Source organism: Heloderma suspectum, chromosome 5 (genome assembly GCF_057233095.1).
Source record: "Heloderma suspectum isolate Gila_16-S chromosome 5, 16-S_ref, whole genome shotgun sequence".
NCBI classification, from domain to species: domain Eukaryota; kingdom Metazoa; phylum Chordata; class Lepidosauria; order Squamata; family Helodermatidae; genus Heloderma; species Heloderma suspectum.
Window position 1 is genome coordinate 69,730,913 of NC_139462.1, and position 17,988 is coordinate 69,748,900.

A 17,988-nucleotide genomic window follows, 5' to 3' on the forward strand; every position below is an offset into this window, starting at 1 on the left:
CATAATTAAAGAGGTATTTGATTTTTTACAAAGCACCTTATGATGGTCCATGGGAACAGAGGATACTGTTCTCTGTCCTTTAAGCTACACACTGCTACACTTCCTATTTGAGTAGATGGAGAGCCATGGACAAGGATTCCAACACCAATTTAATCTAACTTGAATGAATTACTCAACAGGTGTTGTGGCAGTATGCCATTTCAAGAGGTATATTGCTGCCTCTTGACTGTCCATTTGGGATGCAGATACTACACTCTTCCTGTTGAGTAAATTTACTTCAGAGCAGGTGTAGCAGTACACCACTTGGAACATCAAAATCAGTTTGTTAGTTTGTCATTGTCACTGGTCCTTCCTGTATAAGTAACACCATTGCTACCATGAGAAGAAACAAGTGTTAAACTACATCAAAACAAAAACAATTATAACAGGGATGCTGTGGTGCTCGTAACTGCTTTAACCTGATTATTAAAACAGTGATGGTTTTCAAATTATCCTTTCACAACAGACACATGTAGCATTAGAAGGTACGAGTCACTGCCGGTAATGAAACTGTTCCACTCTTCTCTTCATGCTTGTGTGTCTCATAAGGGTTAGTTAAGAAAGAAAGGAGTGGTGTCAGAGCCATATATCCAACAGTGAAATGGTACGCTCCTCATATAAGGTTGTATCCAATGTTAGCCCTACTTGCAGAAGACCCACTGAAATGAATGGGATTTGTGTTAAACTAACATTGGATATAACCCATCAGATACAACCCTAAGGAACTGCACTACCTGCATTTCCATGTGGGGTATTGGATTTTGAAAAATCCTCACAAGAGAATCACATGTGTATGAAAAACTTCACATTAGAGAACATTATTTTTAAATAAGCAAATTTACATAGATCAGCTGCTGACAGATACATCTTATTGGCTCTGGTAACCATATTTCGATTAACATCAGCCTAATAATATTTTTATTTTTCCAGAGTTTTGATGAATAATTCTCTTGCCCAGTTACCTGATAAACATCTTTGTCAACATATGCCAAGGCTAAACTGGCTGTGAGTCCATATTTTCCTACATAAGTTAAACATTAGATTTAAGTTGTATCAAAAGTGTCTCATGTCTTGTTCACAAAATGTTCAACAAGAAAACGTTTGGCAATTATAAGTTTTTAAAAAGCAGTCATTTTCTCTCTTCAAAAGCCAGAAGTTTGATTGTACTGAAATATGGTATCTACTACAATAATTTTGGGAGTGGGAAAAAGGTAACAACAAAAGAATATTACCAGATTATCACTGCTGTAGGGAAATATGCTTGATTTGGTGTGGGTTTTTTTAATTCTCCAGGGACTTCGAGGGCAACCATATCCACAATTTAAGAAATGACACTTTCATCTCCTGTAGCAGTTTAACTGTCCTGTAAGTAAGATGCATTTGTTATTGAGCCAGAAAGAGGCCTTACAGATCTTAGCAAGTCACTTGCGTGGGCCTTCCTGGGGAGGGAACTGTAGAGATGGCACCACTGTGGAAAAGAGTCCATATAACCATCATCCCAAGCTCCACCATTGGAGGCATGTGGATCAGGGCCTGACTGGAAATTGTTAATGGGGTAGGGGGTACAAATAGAGGAAGTCTGTCCCCAAAATACATTAAACTATATTTTATCATTTCAGTGTTTTGAGGAGAAACAAAATCAGCTCACTAAATGAAAATAGCTTCTCTGCTCTTCAGAGATTAGCTGAACTGTAAGTAAATATTTCACCCCAGGGCAAATTAACCACTTTATTGTAATCACATCTTGTAAGCATATATTTTATGTAATTGAAAGAAAATGCATTTAGTGCCACAAAGACTATTATTTATTTGACACTAGCTTCACTAGTCCTTACTTTGATACAGTGAATGCTGCAAACAAACTTACATAGCTGTCAGAGTTGGACATATTGTGCCTGTCTTCTCTAAGTGCCCACTCTGTATTCCCCATCATTGATTACCTTGTCTATCAACCAACAGGATCTCCATCTTGTCTGGACTGAGCCTCAGTTTGTTCGCCCACATCCAGTTCTTCACTGCATCCAGGCAATAATTCAGGACTATTATAGCCTCCTGGGCATCAGATGAAAAGGAGAGACAGAGCTGGGTGTCATTATTATAATGAGACCCAATTCCCAAACCTCAACGCTAGAGTCAAACTGTATCTCATAAAAGAAGTAAGAGGAACTGAGTCTTTGAGCCCAAACTACACAATATATGAAATGTGTGTTTACATGTTGCATAGCTATTTGTTTTGTTATAAAAAAAAATAGTAGCTGCAGGAGTGCAATAAGGATTGTGACCATGGCACATAGTGGGGTTGTTGTTCAGTCGTTAAGTCATGTCCGACTCTTCGTGACCCCATGGACCATAGCACACCAGGCCTTCCTCTCCTCCGCTCTCTCCTGGAGTGTGCTGAAGTTCATATTCATTGCGTCGGTGATGCTATCTAGCCATCTCATCCTCTGCCGTCCCTTTCTCCTTTTGCCTTCAATCCTTCCCAGCATCAGGGTCTTTTCCAGTGACTTTTCTCTTCGCATTTGGTGGCCAAAATATTTGAGCTTCAGCTTCAGTATCTGTCCTTCCAATGAGCACTCAGGGTTGATTCCCTTTAGGATGGACTGATTTGACCTCCTTGCAGTCCAGGGGACTCGTAAGAGTCTTCTCCAGCACCACAGTTCGAAAGCATCAATTCTTCGGCGCTCAGCCTTCCTTATAGTCCAGCTCTCACAGCCATATGTTACTACTGGGAAAACCATAGCTTTGATTAGACGGACCTTTGTTGGCAAGGTGATGTCTCTGCTTCTTACTATGCTGTCTAAGTTTGCCATAGCTTTCCTCTCAAGGAGCAAGCGTCTTTTAATTTCATGGCTACAGTCACCGTTTGCAGTGATCTTGGAGCCCAAGAAAATAAAATCTGTCACTGCTTCCATTTCTTCCCCTTCTATATGCCAGGAAGTGATGGGGCCAGATGCCATGATCTTCGTTTTTTAAATGTTGAGTTTCAAACCAGCTTTTGCACTCTCCACTTTCACCCTCAACAAGAGGCTCTTTAGATCCTCTTCGCTTTCTGCCATTAGGGTGGTATTGTCTGCGTATCTGAGGTTGTTGATAATTCTCCTGGCAATCTTAATTCCGACCTGTGATTCATCCAACCCGGTGTTTCTCAACTCTGCATATAAGTTAAATAAGCAGGGCGACAATATGCAGCCTTGTCGTATTCCTTTCCCAATTGTGAACCAATCGGTTGTTCCATGTCCGGTTCTTACTGTTGCTTCTTGACCCTCGTACAGGTTTCTCAGGAGACAGGTAAGGTGGTCTGGTACTCCCATCTCTTTAAGAATTTGCCACAGTTTGTTCTGATCCACACAATCAAAGGCTTTAGCATAGTCAGTGAAGCAGAAATAGATGTTTTTCTGGAATTCTCTTGCTTTCTCCATGATCCAGCGAATGTTGGCAATTTGATCTCTAGTTCCTCTGCCTCTTCGAAACCCAGCTTGTACTTCCGGTAGTTCTCAGTGCACATGCTGCTGAAGCCTAGCTTGTAGGATTTTGAGCATCACCTTGCTGGCATGTGAAATGAGCACAATTGTGCGGTAGTTTGAACACTCTTTGGCATTGCCCTTCTTTGGAATTGGAATGTAAACTGACCTTTTCCAGTCTTGTGGCCACTATTGAGTGCAGCACTTTAACAGCATCATCTTTTAGGATCTTAAGTAGCTCAGTTAGAATACTGTCATCTCCGCTGGCTTTGTTGTTAGTAATGCTTCCTAAGGCCCACTTGACTTCACTCTCTAGGATGTCCGGCTCAAGTTCAGTGACCGCACTATCATGGCTATCAGGGACATTCAGATCTTTCCTGTATAGTTCTTCTGTGTATTCTTTCCACCTCTCCTTAATCTCATCTGCTTCTGTTAGGTCCCTGCCTTCTTTGTCCTTTATCATGCCCATCTTTGCACAAAATGTTCCCTTGAGATCTCCGATTTTCTTGAAAAGATCTCTAGTCTTTCCCATTCTATTGTTTTCCTCGATTTCTTTGCATTGTTCATTTAAGAAGGCCTTCTTGTCTCTCCTTGCGATTCTCTGGAACTCTGCATTCAGTTGGATATATCTTCCCCTTTCTCCCTTGCTTTTCGCTTCCCTTCTTTCCTCAGCTACTTGTAAAGCCTCATCAGACAGCCACTTTGCTTTCTTGCATTTCTTTTTCTTTGGGATGGATTGAGTTGCTGCCTCCTGAACAATGTTATGGAACTCCATCCATAGTTCCTCAGGCACTCTATCTATCAGGTCTAATCCCTTAAATCTATTCCTCACCTCCACTGTATATTCATAAGGGATATGATTGAGGTCATACCTGAATGGTTTCGTGGTTTTCCCTACGTTCTTCGATTTAAGCCAAAATTTTGCAAGAAGCAGCTCATGATCTGAGCCACAGTCAGCTCCAGGTCTTGTTTTTACTGACTGTATGGAGCTTCTCCATCTTAGGCTGCAAAGGACATAATCAATCTGATTTCGATATTGACCATCTCGTGATGTCCATGTGTAGAGTCGCCTCTTGTGCTGTTGGAAAAGAGTGTTTGCTATGATCAGAATGTTCTCTTGGCAAAACTTGATTAGCCTTTGTCCTGCTTCATTTTGTACACCAAGGCCATGGTTGCCTGTTATCCCGGTGATTTCTTGACTTCCTACTTTTGCATTCCAATCCCCTATGATGAAGAGGACATCTTTTTTTGGTGTTAGTTCTAGAAGGTGTTGTAGGTCTTCATAGAACCGATCAACCTCAGCTTCTTCGGCATCAGTGGTTGGGGCATAGACTTGAATTACTGTGATATTGTATGGTTTGCTTTGGATTCGTACTGAGATCATTCTATCGTTTTTGAGATTGTACCCTTGTACTGCTTTTCCCACCCTTTTGTTGACTATGAGTGCTACTCCATTTCTTCTAAGGGAGTCTTGCCCACAGTAGTAGATATAATGGTCACCTGAATTAAATTCGCTCATGCTTGTCCATTTTAGTTCGCTGATTCCCAAGATGTCGATGTTCAATCTTGCCATCTCATGTTTGACCACCTCCAGCTTACCTTGATTCATTGATCTGACATTCCAGGTTCCTAAACAATATTGTTCTTTACAGCATCGGACCTTCTTGTCACCACCAGACACATCCACAGCTGAGTGTCTTTTCGGCTTTGGCTCAGCCGCTTCACTCTTTCTGGTGCTACTTGGAAATTCCCTCTGCTCTTCCCCAGTAGTATATTGGACACCTTCCGACCTGAGGGTCTCATCTTCCGGTGTCATCTCTTTTAGCCTTGTGATACGTTCCATGGGGTTTTCTTGGCAAGAATCCTGGAGTGGGTTGCCATTTCCTTCTCCAGTGGACCACATTTTGTCAGAACTCTCCACCATGACCTGTCTGTCCTAGGTGGCCCTGCACGGCATAGCTTATGGCTTCACTGAGTTATGCAAGCCCCTTCACCACAACAAGGCAGTGGTCCATGAAGGGTACATAGTGGGGAGGGTGCTATAAATCCAGGCATGAAATCATCTAAACACAAATGACAGCTTTCCTCCCTGGTGAATAGCAGCTTCAGGAGAGTGATTATCACCAGAGTCATGCTGGGGGTGGGAGACTTAAGTGTGCTCTGCACACCACAGTCTCGCATCAACTGGGCGCTGCAGCTGCTTTTTAAGAAACAAAAACAAACAGATATATGAAATGGAATCAGACATTTCACATATTGTCCAATTTGGCCCTTAGAAAAAAATATGATGTTAAAACGTCTAATAGGAGACACTCTAACCTTTTCCATTCTGACATGAATGCATTTACCAAGTTCTCTGACACCCTGTATAAAATGCTGCCTTTTATTATTATTTTTAAAAGAATACAAAATTCAGGTGCTCCTTAAGTTACTAACTTTGATGGTAAAATAACCAATCAGTAGTATTAAGAACCACATTCTGTTTGTTTTTTTCCACAGAGATTTGGCTAACAACAAAATTAAATCACTTCCTCTACATCTATTTAAGGATCTAAAAGAACTCTCACAACTGTAAGATGTTGCAATAACTCAATTGCTCTGTGTATGTTGATCATTAAATGTTTTTTTTATTAGTTTTTCTGCCTCGCAAAAGTGAAATCATGTTAGAATGAAAAAGTACACCTATACATCCTGCATATTATATATGAAAGATTTTTGAATGGCTATGTAAAAAATTCTTCTTAGACTTTTATTATACTGAATTTTTATCCAGTTAATACGTATGGTGAGTAGTCTTAATTATCAAATCTCATTAGTCCAGGGCATCCAAAGTTTTAGTACATTTATAAGTTAGAGACTTCAGTAACAGCTTTCAAAAACTAGTCCATATCTTTAATGCAGAAGGCAGAGCAAAGACTATTTAACTCAGTTCTGTCTCTGCCAGTTTAAAAGCTATTCTTCATCTACAACTGCATATGCTAAGTGGATAGAGGCACTCTTTATTATAGAAATGCAGCTTTAATGAAGATTTCTAGGCCAGCTGTTATTTTTATTATTTATTTAAAAATATTTATATACTCATTTAAAAAATCTCAAAGCAGTAAACAACAAAATATAAAACAATACATCATTATAAAATCACAGAAATCTTAAGGCAAGTTAATGGTTGGGGAAAGCCAGGGTAAACAAGTAAGTTTTTAATAATCGACGAAAGCACATAATTGTTGGTGCCTGACGTGTTGCGGGAGTTCATTCTAAAGAGTGAGCACCACCACAGAGAAAACCTCTTGCTGTGTTGCTGCCAAATGGGACTCTACAGGATGTGGCACAGACAAGGCCTCCCATAAAGATTGCAGTGATTTAGGAGGTCTATATAGAGGGAGCCAATATTTCAGGTAACCTGGTCCTGAAATGTTTAGGGCTTTATACGTCAATAATACTACCTTGAACCCAGCTTGGTAGCAAACTGGCAGCCAATGCAGTTCTTTCAGCATAAGTGTTAAATGGGCATGGCAAGACACTTCACTTAACTAACTCATTACAGTGTTAATAGCTGGAGCTTCTGAACCAGCCTCAAGGGCAGCCCACATAGAGAGAATTACAGTAGTCCAGTCTTGAAGTTACTAATGCATAGATCACAGCAGTTAAGCTATCCCTGTCCAGGAACAGGTGGAATTGTCATTTGTTGAATTCGTCAAGTTACAATTTGTTCAAGACCTGTTACTCTCACCCGTACTACAAATATTAATGGGTTGCCTTTTCCACACAATTTTTAATCCATTGACTGTAACTGAACCAGGGTAATATCTAGTCCATCTATGTAGCGATAAAATTATCATTTAAGCCATGATTTACGCGGTGTTGTTTTTTTTTAACAGGAATCTTTCATACAATCCAGTCCACAAAATACAAGCAGACGAGTTTGATTATCTTACAAAACTTAACTCACTGTAAGTGTATGTAGTCCTTTTGCTAAATAGTTTGTCAGCGTTATGTCAATTTCAGTAATTTGTAAACCATTCTGTTTTAGTGCTGAGTGATTTGATTTAAGGGTAAAACTATGGTGTGTCAAAATTTATTGGAGGCATCAGAAATGCTTATCTTTAGTAATATTTCTTTTCTAGATACCTGCAAATGAGAAACTATATAGAAACAAAGGAATTTTGCTGTATTTAGAATATTTTAAAGATTTAGATTATTGTAGTCCAGTAAATGAGAAAGGTGCATATATATATATATATATATATGTGTGTGTGTGTGTGTGTGTGTGTGTTAATTGGCTTACAGATCCAGTGAAAGCACTTAGTAGGATAGAAGCTGCATGAGAATTAGGCATGTGTGTGTGTATATATGTGTGTGTGTGTGTGTGTGTGTGTGTATATGTATGTGTGTGTGTGTGTGTGTGTATACATACACATACACACACGCACGCCTAATTCTCATGCAGCTTCTATCTTACTAAGTGCTTTCACTGGATCTGTAAGCCAATTAATGCTGCAATCCTATACCAATGCAGCTAGAAGTAAGCTCCATTGAACTCAAAGAGTTGTACTTCTGAGCAGAAGTGTATAAGATTGAACTTTAAGTCAAAGTACTTGGACACCATTTTGACATCACAGCCTTGACTCTGAATTGAGCTGAAATGCTAATATTCATTATATTCAGTAGATTTCACTTTTCCTTTGTTTAGCTTGTCTGTGAAATACATTTTCAAGATAGACAAAATATGCTGAAATATAAAAAATGTTATTGTATACATGTATTTTTTTCAGCCAGTTCTCCCAGACTCGTTTCCTTATTGATAATATCTAAAACTCTGTTTCCAATGTTTATAGAAGCCTAGAAGGCATTGAAATTAAAAATATCCAAAGAAGAATGTTCAGACCACTTAGAGATCTTTCCCATATGTAAGTATCATATAGGAATAGCAATTTTGCTTTGATTTCATGGATATATACCTAAATTCTAACCCTCTCCCATAGAAAGGTAGGACATCAGAGCTATCTGTAGTAGTATCACTGGTGTGTGTGTGTGTTTGTGTGTGTGAGCACGTGCGCACTTGCACGTGTACACATGTGCATATGTGTGGCTCCCAAGCCAGCATCACATGTGGCCCATGGGGCCGCAATGGTTGTGCACTCAACTAAATAGAACTCAGGTAATTTTCTGATCAGTTCTATCAGGGTCTTATTTCTTGGTTTCAAAAACATATGCATAGTTTTATAAATCATACAATTCCATGTGCATCGGTTTGATATTCAAAAGCCCTCTCTTTTTTATCCTCAGATATTTTAAAAAATTTCAGTATTGTGGCTATGCCCCTCATGTGCGCAGCTGTAAACCAAATACTGATGGAATTTCATCCTTTGAGAATTTGTTAGCCAGCATTATCCAGAGAGTATTCGTCTGGGTTGTGTCTTCTGTCACTTGCTTTGGAAATATATTTGTCATCTGCATGCGGCCATATATTCAATCAGAGAACAAACTCCATGCCCTGTCAATCGTGTCTCTCTGCTGTGAGTATTCTCTTCCATTAAAATGTTATAAAAAGGACTCCGGACATGTTACAATGTAACAAAACTACATCTCATTAAAGTAAAATAAGATATTAAATCCCTCCCACCTACTCCCAAAGCCTAACCCTAGCCACTAAAAGCTGGATCAAATAACATTTGCAGAAAATACTCTGGCTTGGACTTTGCAGAAAACATTTCTGTAACTGTGGGGGCACCACTGAGAATGCCCTTGCTGTCGGAGGTACACCAAGGGCTCCTTCACACTGAGCTTTTATCCTGCAATTGAGATTGCTCCTTCATGGAAGTTTCCAGGCTCGTTACATGATGCCGTGATCATTTAAGGCGTCTCCTGCACTAAATGCCCTTTGTTCCGTTTTTAAATAGATCACAGATAATGAGCTATCAAATTACCCCGTTGTGTTGCGCTTGAGTTCCCTCTGTAAAAAGAGTAAAAGCAGCAAGAAGAGGAGCGAGATCAATGAAAGATAATGGAAGACTCAGATTCAGGGAGAAGGAGGAGGAAGGAGTGGGGGGAAAGGAAGCACATGAAAAAGGGAGTCATTGTGATCCTGCATTTAAAACAGAAGCCAAAAGCCCCGTTTTAAATACAGGATTTTAGGCTGGTGTAGAGATGCCCCAGGAAGCATTACCTTAAATTTTGGCTGCTTAATCTCTCTCAGTCTGAGAATTCCACTGTGTAGAAGTTCTAGGGAGATGCATTCCAGGCGTGGGTGGGGCGGAAGGCAAAAGGGGTGGTGCCAAAGGTAAAATACCAGCATACTTTAACTTAAAGCTCTTACTGCCAGGAACTCAACCTTAGGAGAAGCATTTCAACCATTATGAATGGGGGGAAACTGCACAAAAGTCAGGAAACCACCAAACAATCGGGGGGGGGAGGGGGGGCCAGGAGAAGAGGGCATTGCCATCTGGAACACCCCGGTGGTCTGGATTAGGACCCTGGACTTGAGGTTCTGCACACCTGCCTTAAATCTACTGATACAGTGATGGGACACACAAGAGGAAGCACTTCCAAGGGTATACCATTTCCTAGTAACTTTGGAAGTGTCATCCTTGGCAAGCTAACAGTGTGACCCTATGTGGACTTACTCTGAAATAACACCCACTGTGTTCAGTAGGACTTACTGCCTAGTAAACATGCTCAGGATTGCAGTTGAAGCATAAGCAGCATCTGATACTAAAGCTCTAATTTAAAAGCACTGCTGGGGTTGCCACCTTGTTTAGGGAGACAGCTCTGTGTTTTTAACAGTTGCATGACAATCAGAAATGAACTAGGAATGGTGCAATGAAACTGACAGACTGGACCCAAGCTTAGCAGTAAAGCACATGCTTTGCATGCAGAAACCCCTGCCATCTCCAGTTAAAAGGATCAGGATGAGAAAAAACTGCCTGAGACCCTGAAGACCTGCTATCAGTCAGAATAGATAATCATTGGCTAGGTGGACAAATAGTCTTCAGTATAAGGTGGCTTCCTAGGTTCCTAAACATTTCACCTGTTGACTCCTGACTGTCGTACAAATAAGGGCAAAGAATTTCTGTCCATAAAGACAATCGAACCCCAGTCTGATATAAGTCAGAATTTGGTCAGAGCAAATGCCCATGAAAAGAGCAATCCTATGGCCCGCTGGACACTGTCTAGCGGGCCATAGGATATGGTCTATTCTGGGAACCGACCTCAGAGCCCTTGATCAAAACCCTAAATCCAATCCACTGAAATCAATGGGCTTGAACATGTCTAACTGGTGTTGGATTTAGGCCAAAGGTTTAGATTTAGAACAATTCTGCTTTCCATGGCACAGGAACCAGGACTTCCTAAGTCCTACTGGATGGGAGGAGTGTGTGTGTGGAGGGGGAGTGGCTTTTGCTTTTCCTTTTTTTCACAGCAGGTTTGACACTAATGGGAAGAATAATAACTATACCAGCTCCTGACTGGCATCATTCAGAGGCCTGATTCATTGGCATGTTGAGGCTTTGGATTCTGCAACTCCAAGGTCACCCCTTACATGCCCCTGGAATGCCCCAGTTTGGGCCATACTGCTAGAGGAACATTGCCTGTGGTACTTCTACACAAGGAATGGACAACCTGTGGCCCTCAGACTAATTTCAAAAGCCCTCTGCATGCAATCAGTTCAGATATTTGGCAACAACAATCTGCCCCTTTCCTGGCAGCCTAGTGGGCATGGAAGGAGAGAGTGAGAGAGAGAGAGACAGAGAGAGAGACAGAGAGAGAAATGGGGCTGGCAGAAAAGAAAAAGCGCGACCCACACACTTTGGGCTCTGGCCCTGCCCTCCACTGGCTTCAGCCCTGCCAACATGTAGCCCCCAACAGGTTACCCACAAGGGATTACAGCTGTCAGCAGAAAAAAGGTGGTCCGCCCCTGTTCTACACCTAGAGCTTTCCATGGGTGTACTAGGGTCCCATGGGTGGAGGTGCTGTACTGCCAGTGGAACTGCTGGGGGAGCGGGATTTCTGCTGCATCCAATGGCCTCTCAGCTGGCCTTTGGCTGGTGTTTGACTGCTCTATGAGTAATGTTCAAAATGTTTATTAGACTACTATAAATAAGATGCACTAACACACATTTTCTCCATAGGTGCAGATTGCCTCATGGGGATATATTTATTTGTGATTGGAGCATTTGACGTGAAATATCGTGGGGAGTACAATAAGCATGCTCAGTTATGGATGGACAGTATCCATTGCCAACTGGTGGGGTCATTGGCCATTTTATCCACAGAAGTATCAGTTTTATTACTAACCTACCTGACTTTGGAAAAATACATCTGCATAGTTTACCCCTTTAGATTCTTGAAGCCAGGAAAATATAGAACAATTTCCATTTTGGTTCTCATTTGGATTATAGGGTTCTTAGTTGCTTTTATTCCACTGAGCAAAAAGGATTTTTTCCAAAACTACTATGGTACTAATGGGGTCTGTTTCCCTCTTCACTCTGAGCAGTCCGAAAGTACTGGAGGCCAGATTTATTCTGTCATAATTTTTCTAGGTAAGAAAATTCCATGTTCACTTTGGTTTATAAGAGAATAGTAACTGATTCCCTATACATGAACTTCAACTGAGATACACCAGCATTACGCAGACCCTGATTCATGCCGTAAATTGAAATATGGGAATCTTGTTTCCCAATAAACAAGGGAGGCAAGGCGAGTGGAGAGGGCCTTTTCAGTGGTGGCACCCCAGGTGTTCCAGACAAGGCTTTGATTGCATAAGCTTATTCACAGAATTTTATGGGGTGGGGAGGTCAAGATGTCTTCCATTTGTAATGCTCCCATATTCTCCCACAGCTTCTTCTGCCTTTTTTCTTCCAATTAAAAGTATGTTAAGATGAAATAGCTGCCCCATACCTTTTGATTGCTAGCACTAGGAGCCATCTGTCTGGAAGCAACCCTTGTCTGTGGAATACCCTCTTCATAGAGGCTTGCCTACATTATGGTCTTTTCAGTGGCAGGTGATGGCCTTTTTATTTCCCAGGTATTTTAAGAACTCTTTCAATGCTTTTAGATCTTCACATTTTATCCCTGCTGCTGGTTTTACCTTGCACTGTTTTACTGCTGTTGTTTTATTGCTATCTTGTATTTTTTTGTTTTTAATTTATCTGTAGACTACCCAGATAACTTTATTTGGCAGTTTAAAAATGTAACAAATAATTAAAACCTAACAGGGTCAGGTGTTTATATATATTAAAAATGCAAATTGCATCAGCTGGGGCCTGATAAGTAATGGGATCAAAGCAGGCTCAGAGAGGGAGTTTAACTCATTCCTTTGGGGAGAAATCCTCATTGGCACCAATGTGGGATTCCCCCTCCCCTGAAACAAATACTAGCTTCAAAACAGAGATTTTCCTCAGGACTACAGCAGGGGAGGAAAAGGTTACATCCCCTTTGGGTGCCCACTCTGATCCCATCAATTATCAGTCCCCCAATCCAATTCACGTTTTTTTTAAAACCTGCATGTTAAGTGCAAAGACATACAGTCAGGGCCAGAAATATTGGAACAAGGATAACTGTTTTGGCAGTTGGCCTCTGTATTCCACCACATTGAAGTTGAAAGGAAACACACCCAGATGGGAGCGAAGTCAGGACTTTCAGCTGTCATTCAAGGGGTTTGGCAAAGGTGGAGCACTAACCATTCAGGAAGTACAGCCCATGGCATGCACACACACCCACTGTTGGTGGCTCATAAGTAATGGAACGAATGGCTGACAAGTAGCTGCATGGCCAGGTGTGGCCTGTTTCCTGGGTACCCCATGACCAATCAAGCAGATAAAAGGCCTGGAGGTGGTTCTGAGTGTCACATTTGCATTTGGTAGCTGTTCACTGGAACTCCCAAAATGAGGTCCAAAGAGGTGTCCATGCCAGTGAAGGAGGCCATCATTAGGCTGAGGAAACAAAATAAACCCCTCAGAGAGATAGCAAAAACAGTGGGAGTGGCCAATTCAACAGTTTGGAACATGCTGAAAAAGAAGGAATTAACTGGCAAGCTCAGCAACAGCAAAAGGCCTGGAAGAGCTTGGAAGACAACTACAGTGGATGACCGCAGAATGCTGCTCATGGTGAAGAGGAACCCTTTCACAACATCTAGCCAGGTCAAGAACACTCTTGCAGCGATAGGCATGTCATTGTCAACATCTACAGTCAAGAGACGGCTTTATGAATGTAAATACAGAGGCTTCACAACAAGGTGCAAACCACTGGTAACGCTCAAGAAACAAAAGGCCAGATTAGCCTTTGCCAGCAAACACCTAAAAAGGCCTGCCCAGTTCTGGAATAAGTTTCTTTTGACTGATGAAACCAAGATTAACTTGTACCAGAAGGATGGGAAGAGAAAAGTATGGAGAAGGAAAGGAACAGCTCATGATCCAAAGCATACCACATCATCTGTCAAAAATGGTGGAGGCAGTGTTATGGCATGGGCATGTATGGCTGCCAATGGAACCGGGTCACTGGTGTTTATTGATGACGTGACTGCTGATAAAAGCAGCAGGATGAATTCTGAAGTGTATAGGGCTATACTTTCTGCTCAGATTCAGCCGAATGCTGCCAAACTGATAGGACGCCACTTCATATTGCAGATGGATAATGACCCAAAAATACAGCAAAAGCTACCCAAGAGTTTCTGAAGGCAAAGAAGTGGGATGTTCTTCAATGGCCAAGTCAATCACCTGATCTCAACCCAATAGAGTATGCTTCTCACTTACTGAAGACAAGACTGAAGGCAGAAAGACCCACAAACAAGCAGCAGCTGAAGGCAGCTGCAGTAAAGGCCTGGCAAAGCATCTCGAGGGAGGAAACTCAGCATTTGGTCATGTCCATGGGTTCCAGACTTCAGGCAGTCATTGACTGCAAAGGATTTTCATCCAGGTATTAAAGGCGATCCTTAAGTTTGAAATGATGTTGGTTTGTTCCATTACTTATGAGCCACCGACGATGGGGGTGTTTGTATGCCACTGGCTGTACTTCCTGAATGGTTAGTGCCCCACTTTTGTCAAACCCCTTGAATTACAGCTGAATGTCCTGACATTCGCACCCCATGCCTGCTACAGTAATGAAATAGTGGGTTTGTAACCTGGCATGGCAAACTCCTAAATGGAATTGTAATGCAGCTTGTCTTCTGCAACAGGTGTCAACTTGGTAGCATTTATCATCATCGTGTTCTCCTATGGAAGTATGTTTTATAGTGTTTACCGAACAACCATTACTGCAATGGAAATCCGGAATCACGTGAAGAAAGAGATGACTCTTGCCAAACGTTTTTTCTTCATCGTATTTACCAATGCATTATGCTGGATACCGATATTTATACTAAAATTGCTTTCCTTATTTCAAGTGGAAATTCCAGGTATTGAAAATTTCCTTTCCAATTACACTGCTGCATTTTTCAGTTTGCATCAGGGAGCTCCAAGGCTGGTGACTCCTAGACAACAGGAGAGGCCAGATGGGGGAATCTGAGGTAACAAGAGGGGCTTGCAACAAGATGTTGTAGTGTATCTTCACCCCCTAACAGAAGTGCTCCTGTTCAGGGTTCCAGCCGGTCATTCTATCCTTCAAGATACTATAAAGTGGTAGCTCAAGCAGACCACTTAATTCCCCTATCCCTTTCTCCCCAAGCCCCACAAGTTTTTGTTTTTCTTTTCCAACTGACACTCAACATTCCAGGGATACCGAGCATATTCATCCCTCATTGGGCTTTTTGGGGGGAGGATTCCCCCCATCCCACTTTGTGTGTGTGCAAACCTTGAATTCCACTGAGCATGCTATATTTCAAGCGAGTCATGCCATCCAGGTTTGGACAACACGACAAGCTGTGCCTGGGCAGGTAATTAGGGAAATGGTAGCCAGGAAGGGGTTCACATTAAAATAAGCCATCCTGGCTTAATTTGATCATGCAACCCGGATCATTATCTGAGTTCACTATAGAGGGAGTGATGCCTATTCACTCCAACGTGTGTGAGGGTATCACTGAAATAGGTATTCACATTCCTAAACTAGCAAAGTTACCTTTCCTATTCTAATAAAAAGTTTGGTGAGACTTGAAAGCTTGCATAAACCCAGACCAATAAGCTAAGATTTCATAGCTATAACATATACCTTGTTTGATTTTTTTAAAGGTATAACTAAGTAAATATTATTTTCTCTTCCCTTCAGGTTCTATAACTTCCTGGGTTGTGATTTTTATCTTACCAATAAATAGTGCCTTGAACCCTCTTCTCTATACACTAACCACTAGGCCTTTCAAAGAAATGATTCATCAAGCTTGGCACAATTACAAGCAAAGAAGATCCTCAGGAAGTAAAAGCAGTCAGAAAATGTACGGCCCATCATTTATCTGGGTAGAGATGTGGCCTGTAGAAGACACCTCACCAGAGTTGACAAAACCTGCCCATTACACAGATTCCTCTGAAGGATTGATAACTACACACTCAGCAAGACTAAACATATACACATGAAGATGATTCAAAGCAAGTTACATGCACTAAAATTTGCACATTCCACATTGTTCTCATGGAGATATTGCTACTTACAGCAATGAAACACACCTGCTGTTCCAGGCTGTGAGACTGAACTCTAACTACAACAGAAGATAGATCTCTGAGTTACCACTACACACATCAATCAACAGTCTTTGGGGAGAACTAGCCATAAGAGCCCGGTGGGGTAGGTAGGAAGAAACTGAAAGGAAAATCTGTGCTGGTGATTGGGGTTGAGTGGTATTGGTGGGTGGATGAAAGAACACAATATGAAAAGAAATAGAAGTAGTCAAAACCTAATCTTTTCACCTAAAAATGCTTTGTAATTTGACAAATCTAAGGTGTAATATTTTTAAGTTGTGAAATTTCTGTTAACTGACAAATGGGGATCACAATCATCAGTATTATACCTAAGAGGTATTTTTTTCTAAGGCTGCAACCCTGTATCCACTTATCTGGGAGTAAGACATGCCTAGGATTGCAGTGTAAAATAGCAATACAAAAGCTGAAATGACTTGGATCATTGAATATTTATCAAAGGAATTGAACTATTTCAGTTTTATATGGCTGGAAAAGTATTTATCCTTGCAGTAGAGTGGGTTTTTTTCTGGAAAGGTAATACTTTTCTGTGACTTCAGGTTTCCAAGATGAAACACCATAGAGATAGGAATGGCAATGCTCTTTTTGATTTGCAAAAGGTTTTGTAAGTGTTTGCACTGGATATATTAAGGAACAGAAGAAGTTGTATCCTTGCACTTTAATGTTTACATATTTTTGAACTACCTTGGACTTGGCTATAAAAAATTGTTATTTCGTATCTAGTTTCTACTAACATGCATTTACAAATAAAGTACAGCCTGAGGACAATCATGCAATAATGTCCTTTTTAAGAAAAAATCTGAAAGATCAGCACTGATGTTTAAACTCCATATTCATTGTCAAGAAATCCTTTTGTGCTGTGTGTGACAACTCCATTTGACCAGGCTAAAGTGGCACGTAGTTGTGCAACCACCTCTGTATCTGTTGTCCTGAGATGACTTTGGCCTTCAAGGCCAAAGTAAGACTCCACTAATTGAACTGAATGATAGCTGCATCGCTGTAAGAATGTTCACCTTCCCCTGTGGGGTTTGGGAACACTGCTGCAGTTGGCCTGTGATTGGCATAAAAAGAGGGGACGTGGAGCCACCCATTTGTCTTCATCTTCATGCTTCAACTTGCTTTCAGGCTTGTGAGTCCCTGGATCCCAGATTGGGCCCTGTCCTACTGGAAGACCTGTACGTCGGTGACATACAGGGCAGATTTTTTTTTACCTTGAGTATTGTTTCCAGAGGATACTGATTTTTGTATACCTTTCTATCCCCTTACCCCTATGTAAATAAACTTAATCTCTACCTTAGGAGTTGTGTGTGCTTCCTTCCAAGTAAGCATCAATACCAAATCCAGTCTCTTCTGCTTGGTTAAGAACTTGCTACTGTTCAATGTTTGTAGCTTAGGGCTTGGAAATAGGGGGTAGCGGTTTGAACCCCTATTTCTTAAACCTCAAGAGTGTCCTGCAGGGTCTGAGACTCTCTTGACTCAGGCTGTGAACATAAGGGATACCTTGCTGGATTGGTGTTCAACTCAAGCAACCTTTTGTCCCTGCCTAGGTTGCCAGGAGTTAGGGCACCCCCTTCCTATTCATAAACACTGATTTATGTGTAACTTGTTATGACCGAAGAGTTGATATTTTGAGTTTGTTTAAAATAATACAGGAAATTATGAAGCAGGAATATCTGGTTTTTTTAAGATCAAAGTAGGCTAGTGTATTTAAGTATTCTTCCAGACACTAAGGTAAAAATAAAGTTGTTTCATTGCTTTCATGTTGTCTTCAGGATAAGATTATTTTTCTGTCTTATCTCACCTGCATCCAGTTCAGTATGACACCATTAAGGCTGCAATCCTATACACAGTTATCTAAGTCCCACAACATT

The 17,988-nt window shown here is 41.2% G+C and overlaps 1 protein-coding gene across 1 annotated transcript in view; it reads left to right on the plus strand.

Annotated features, from left to right (window-relative positions):
- RXFP1 (relaxin family peptide receptor 1) overlaps positions 1–17,415 on the plus strand; it is a 48,402-nt gene extending 30,987 nt beyond the window's left edge. The window contains exons 9-18 of the mRNA XM_084856354.1: positions 970–1,044; positions 1,333–1,404; positions 1,659–1,730; positions 6,000–6,071; positions 7,379–7,450; positions 8,336–8,407; positions 8,787–9,016; positions 11,627–12,037; positions 14,671–14,889; positions 15,696–17,415. Of these exons, the coding sequence (XP_084712480.1) occupies positions 970–1,044; positions 1,333–1,404; positions 1,659–1,730; positions 6,000–6,071; positions 7,379–7,450; positions 8,336–8,407; positions 8,787–9,016; positions 11,627–12,037; positions 14,671–14,889; positions 15,696–15,997 (1,597 nt within the window). The 3' untranslated portion in view covers positions 15,998–17,415. The remainder of the gene's footprint in view (positions 1–969; positions 1,045–1,332; positions 1,405–1,658; positions 1,731–5,999; positions 6,072–7,378; positions 7,451–8,335; positions 8,408–8,786; positions 9,017–11,626; positions 12,038–14,670; positions 14,890–15,695) is intronic.
- Positions 17,416–17,988: the final 573 nt, after the last annotated feature.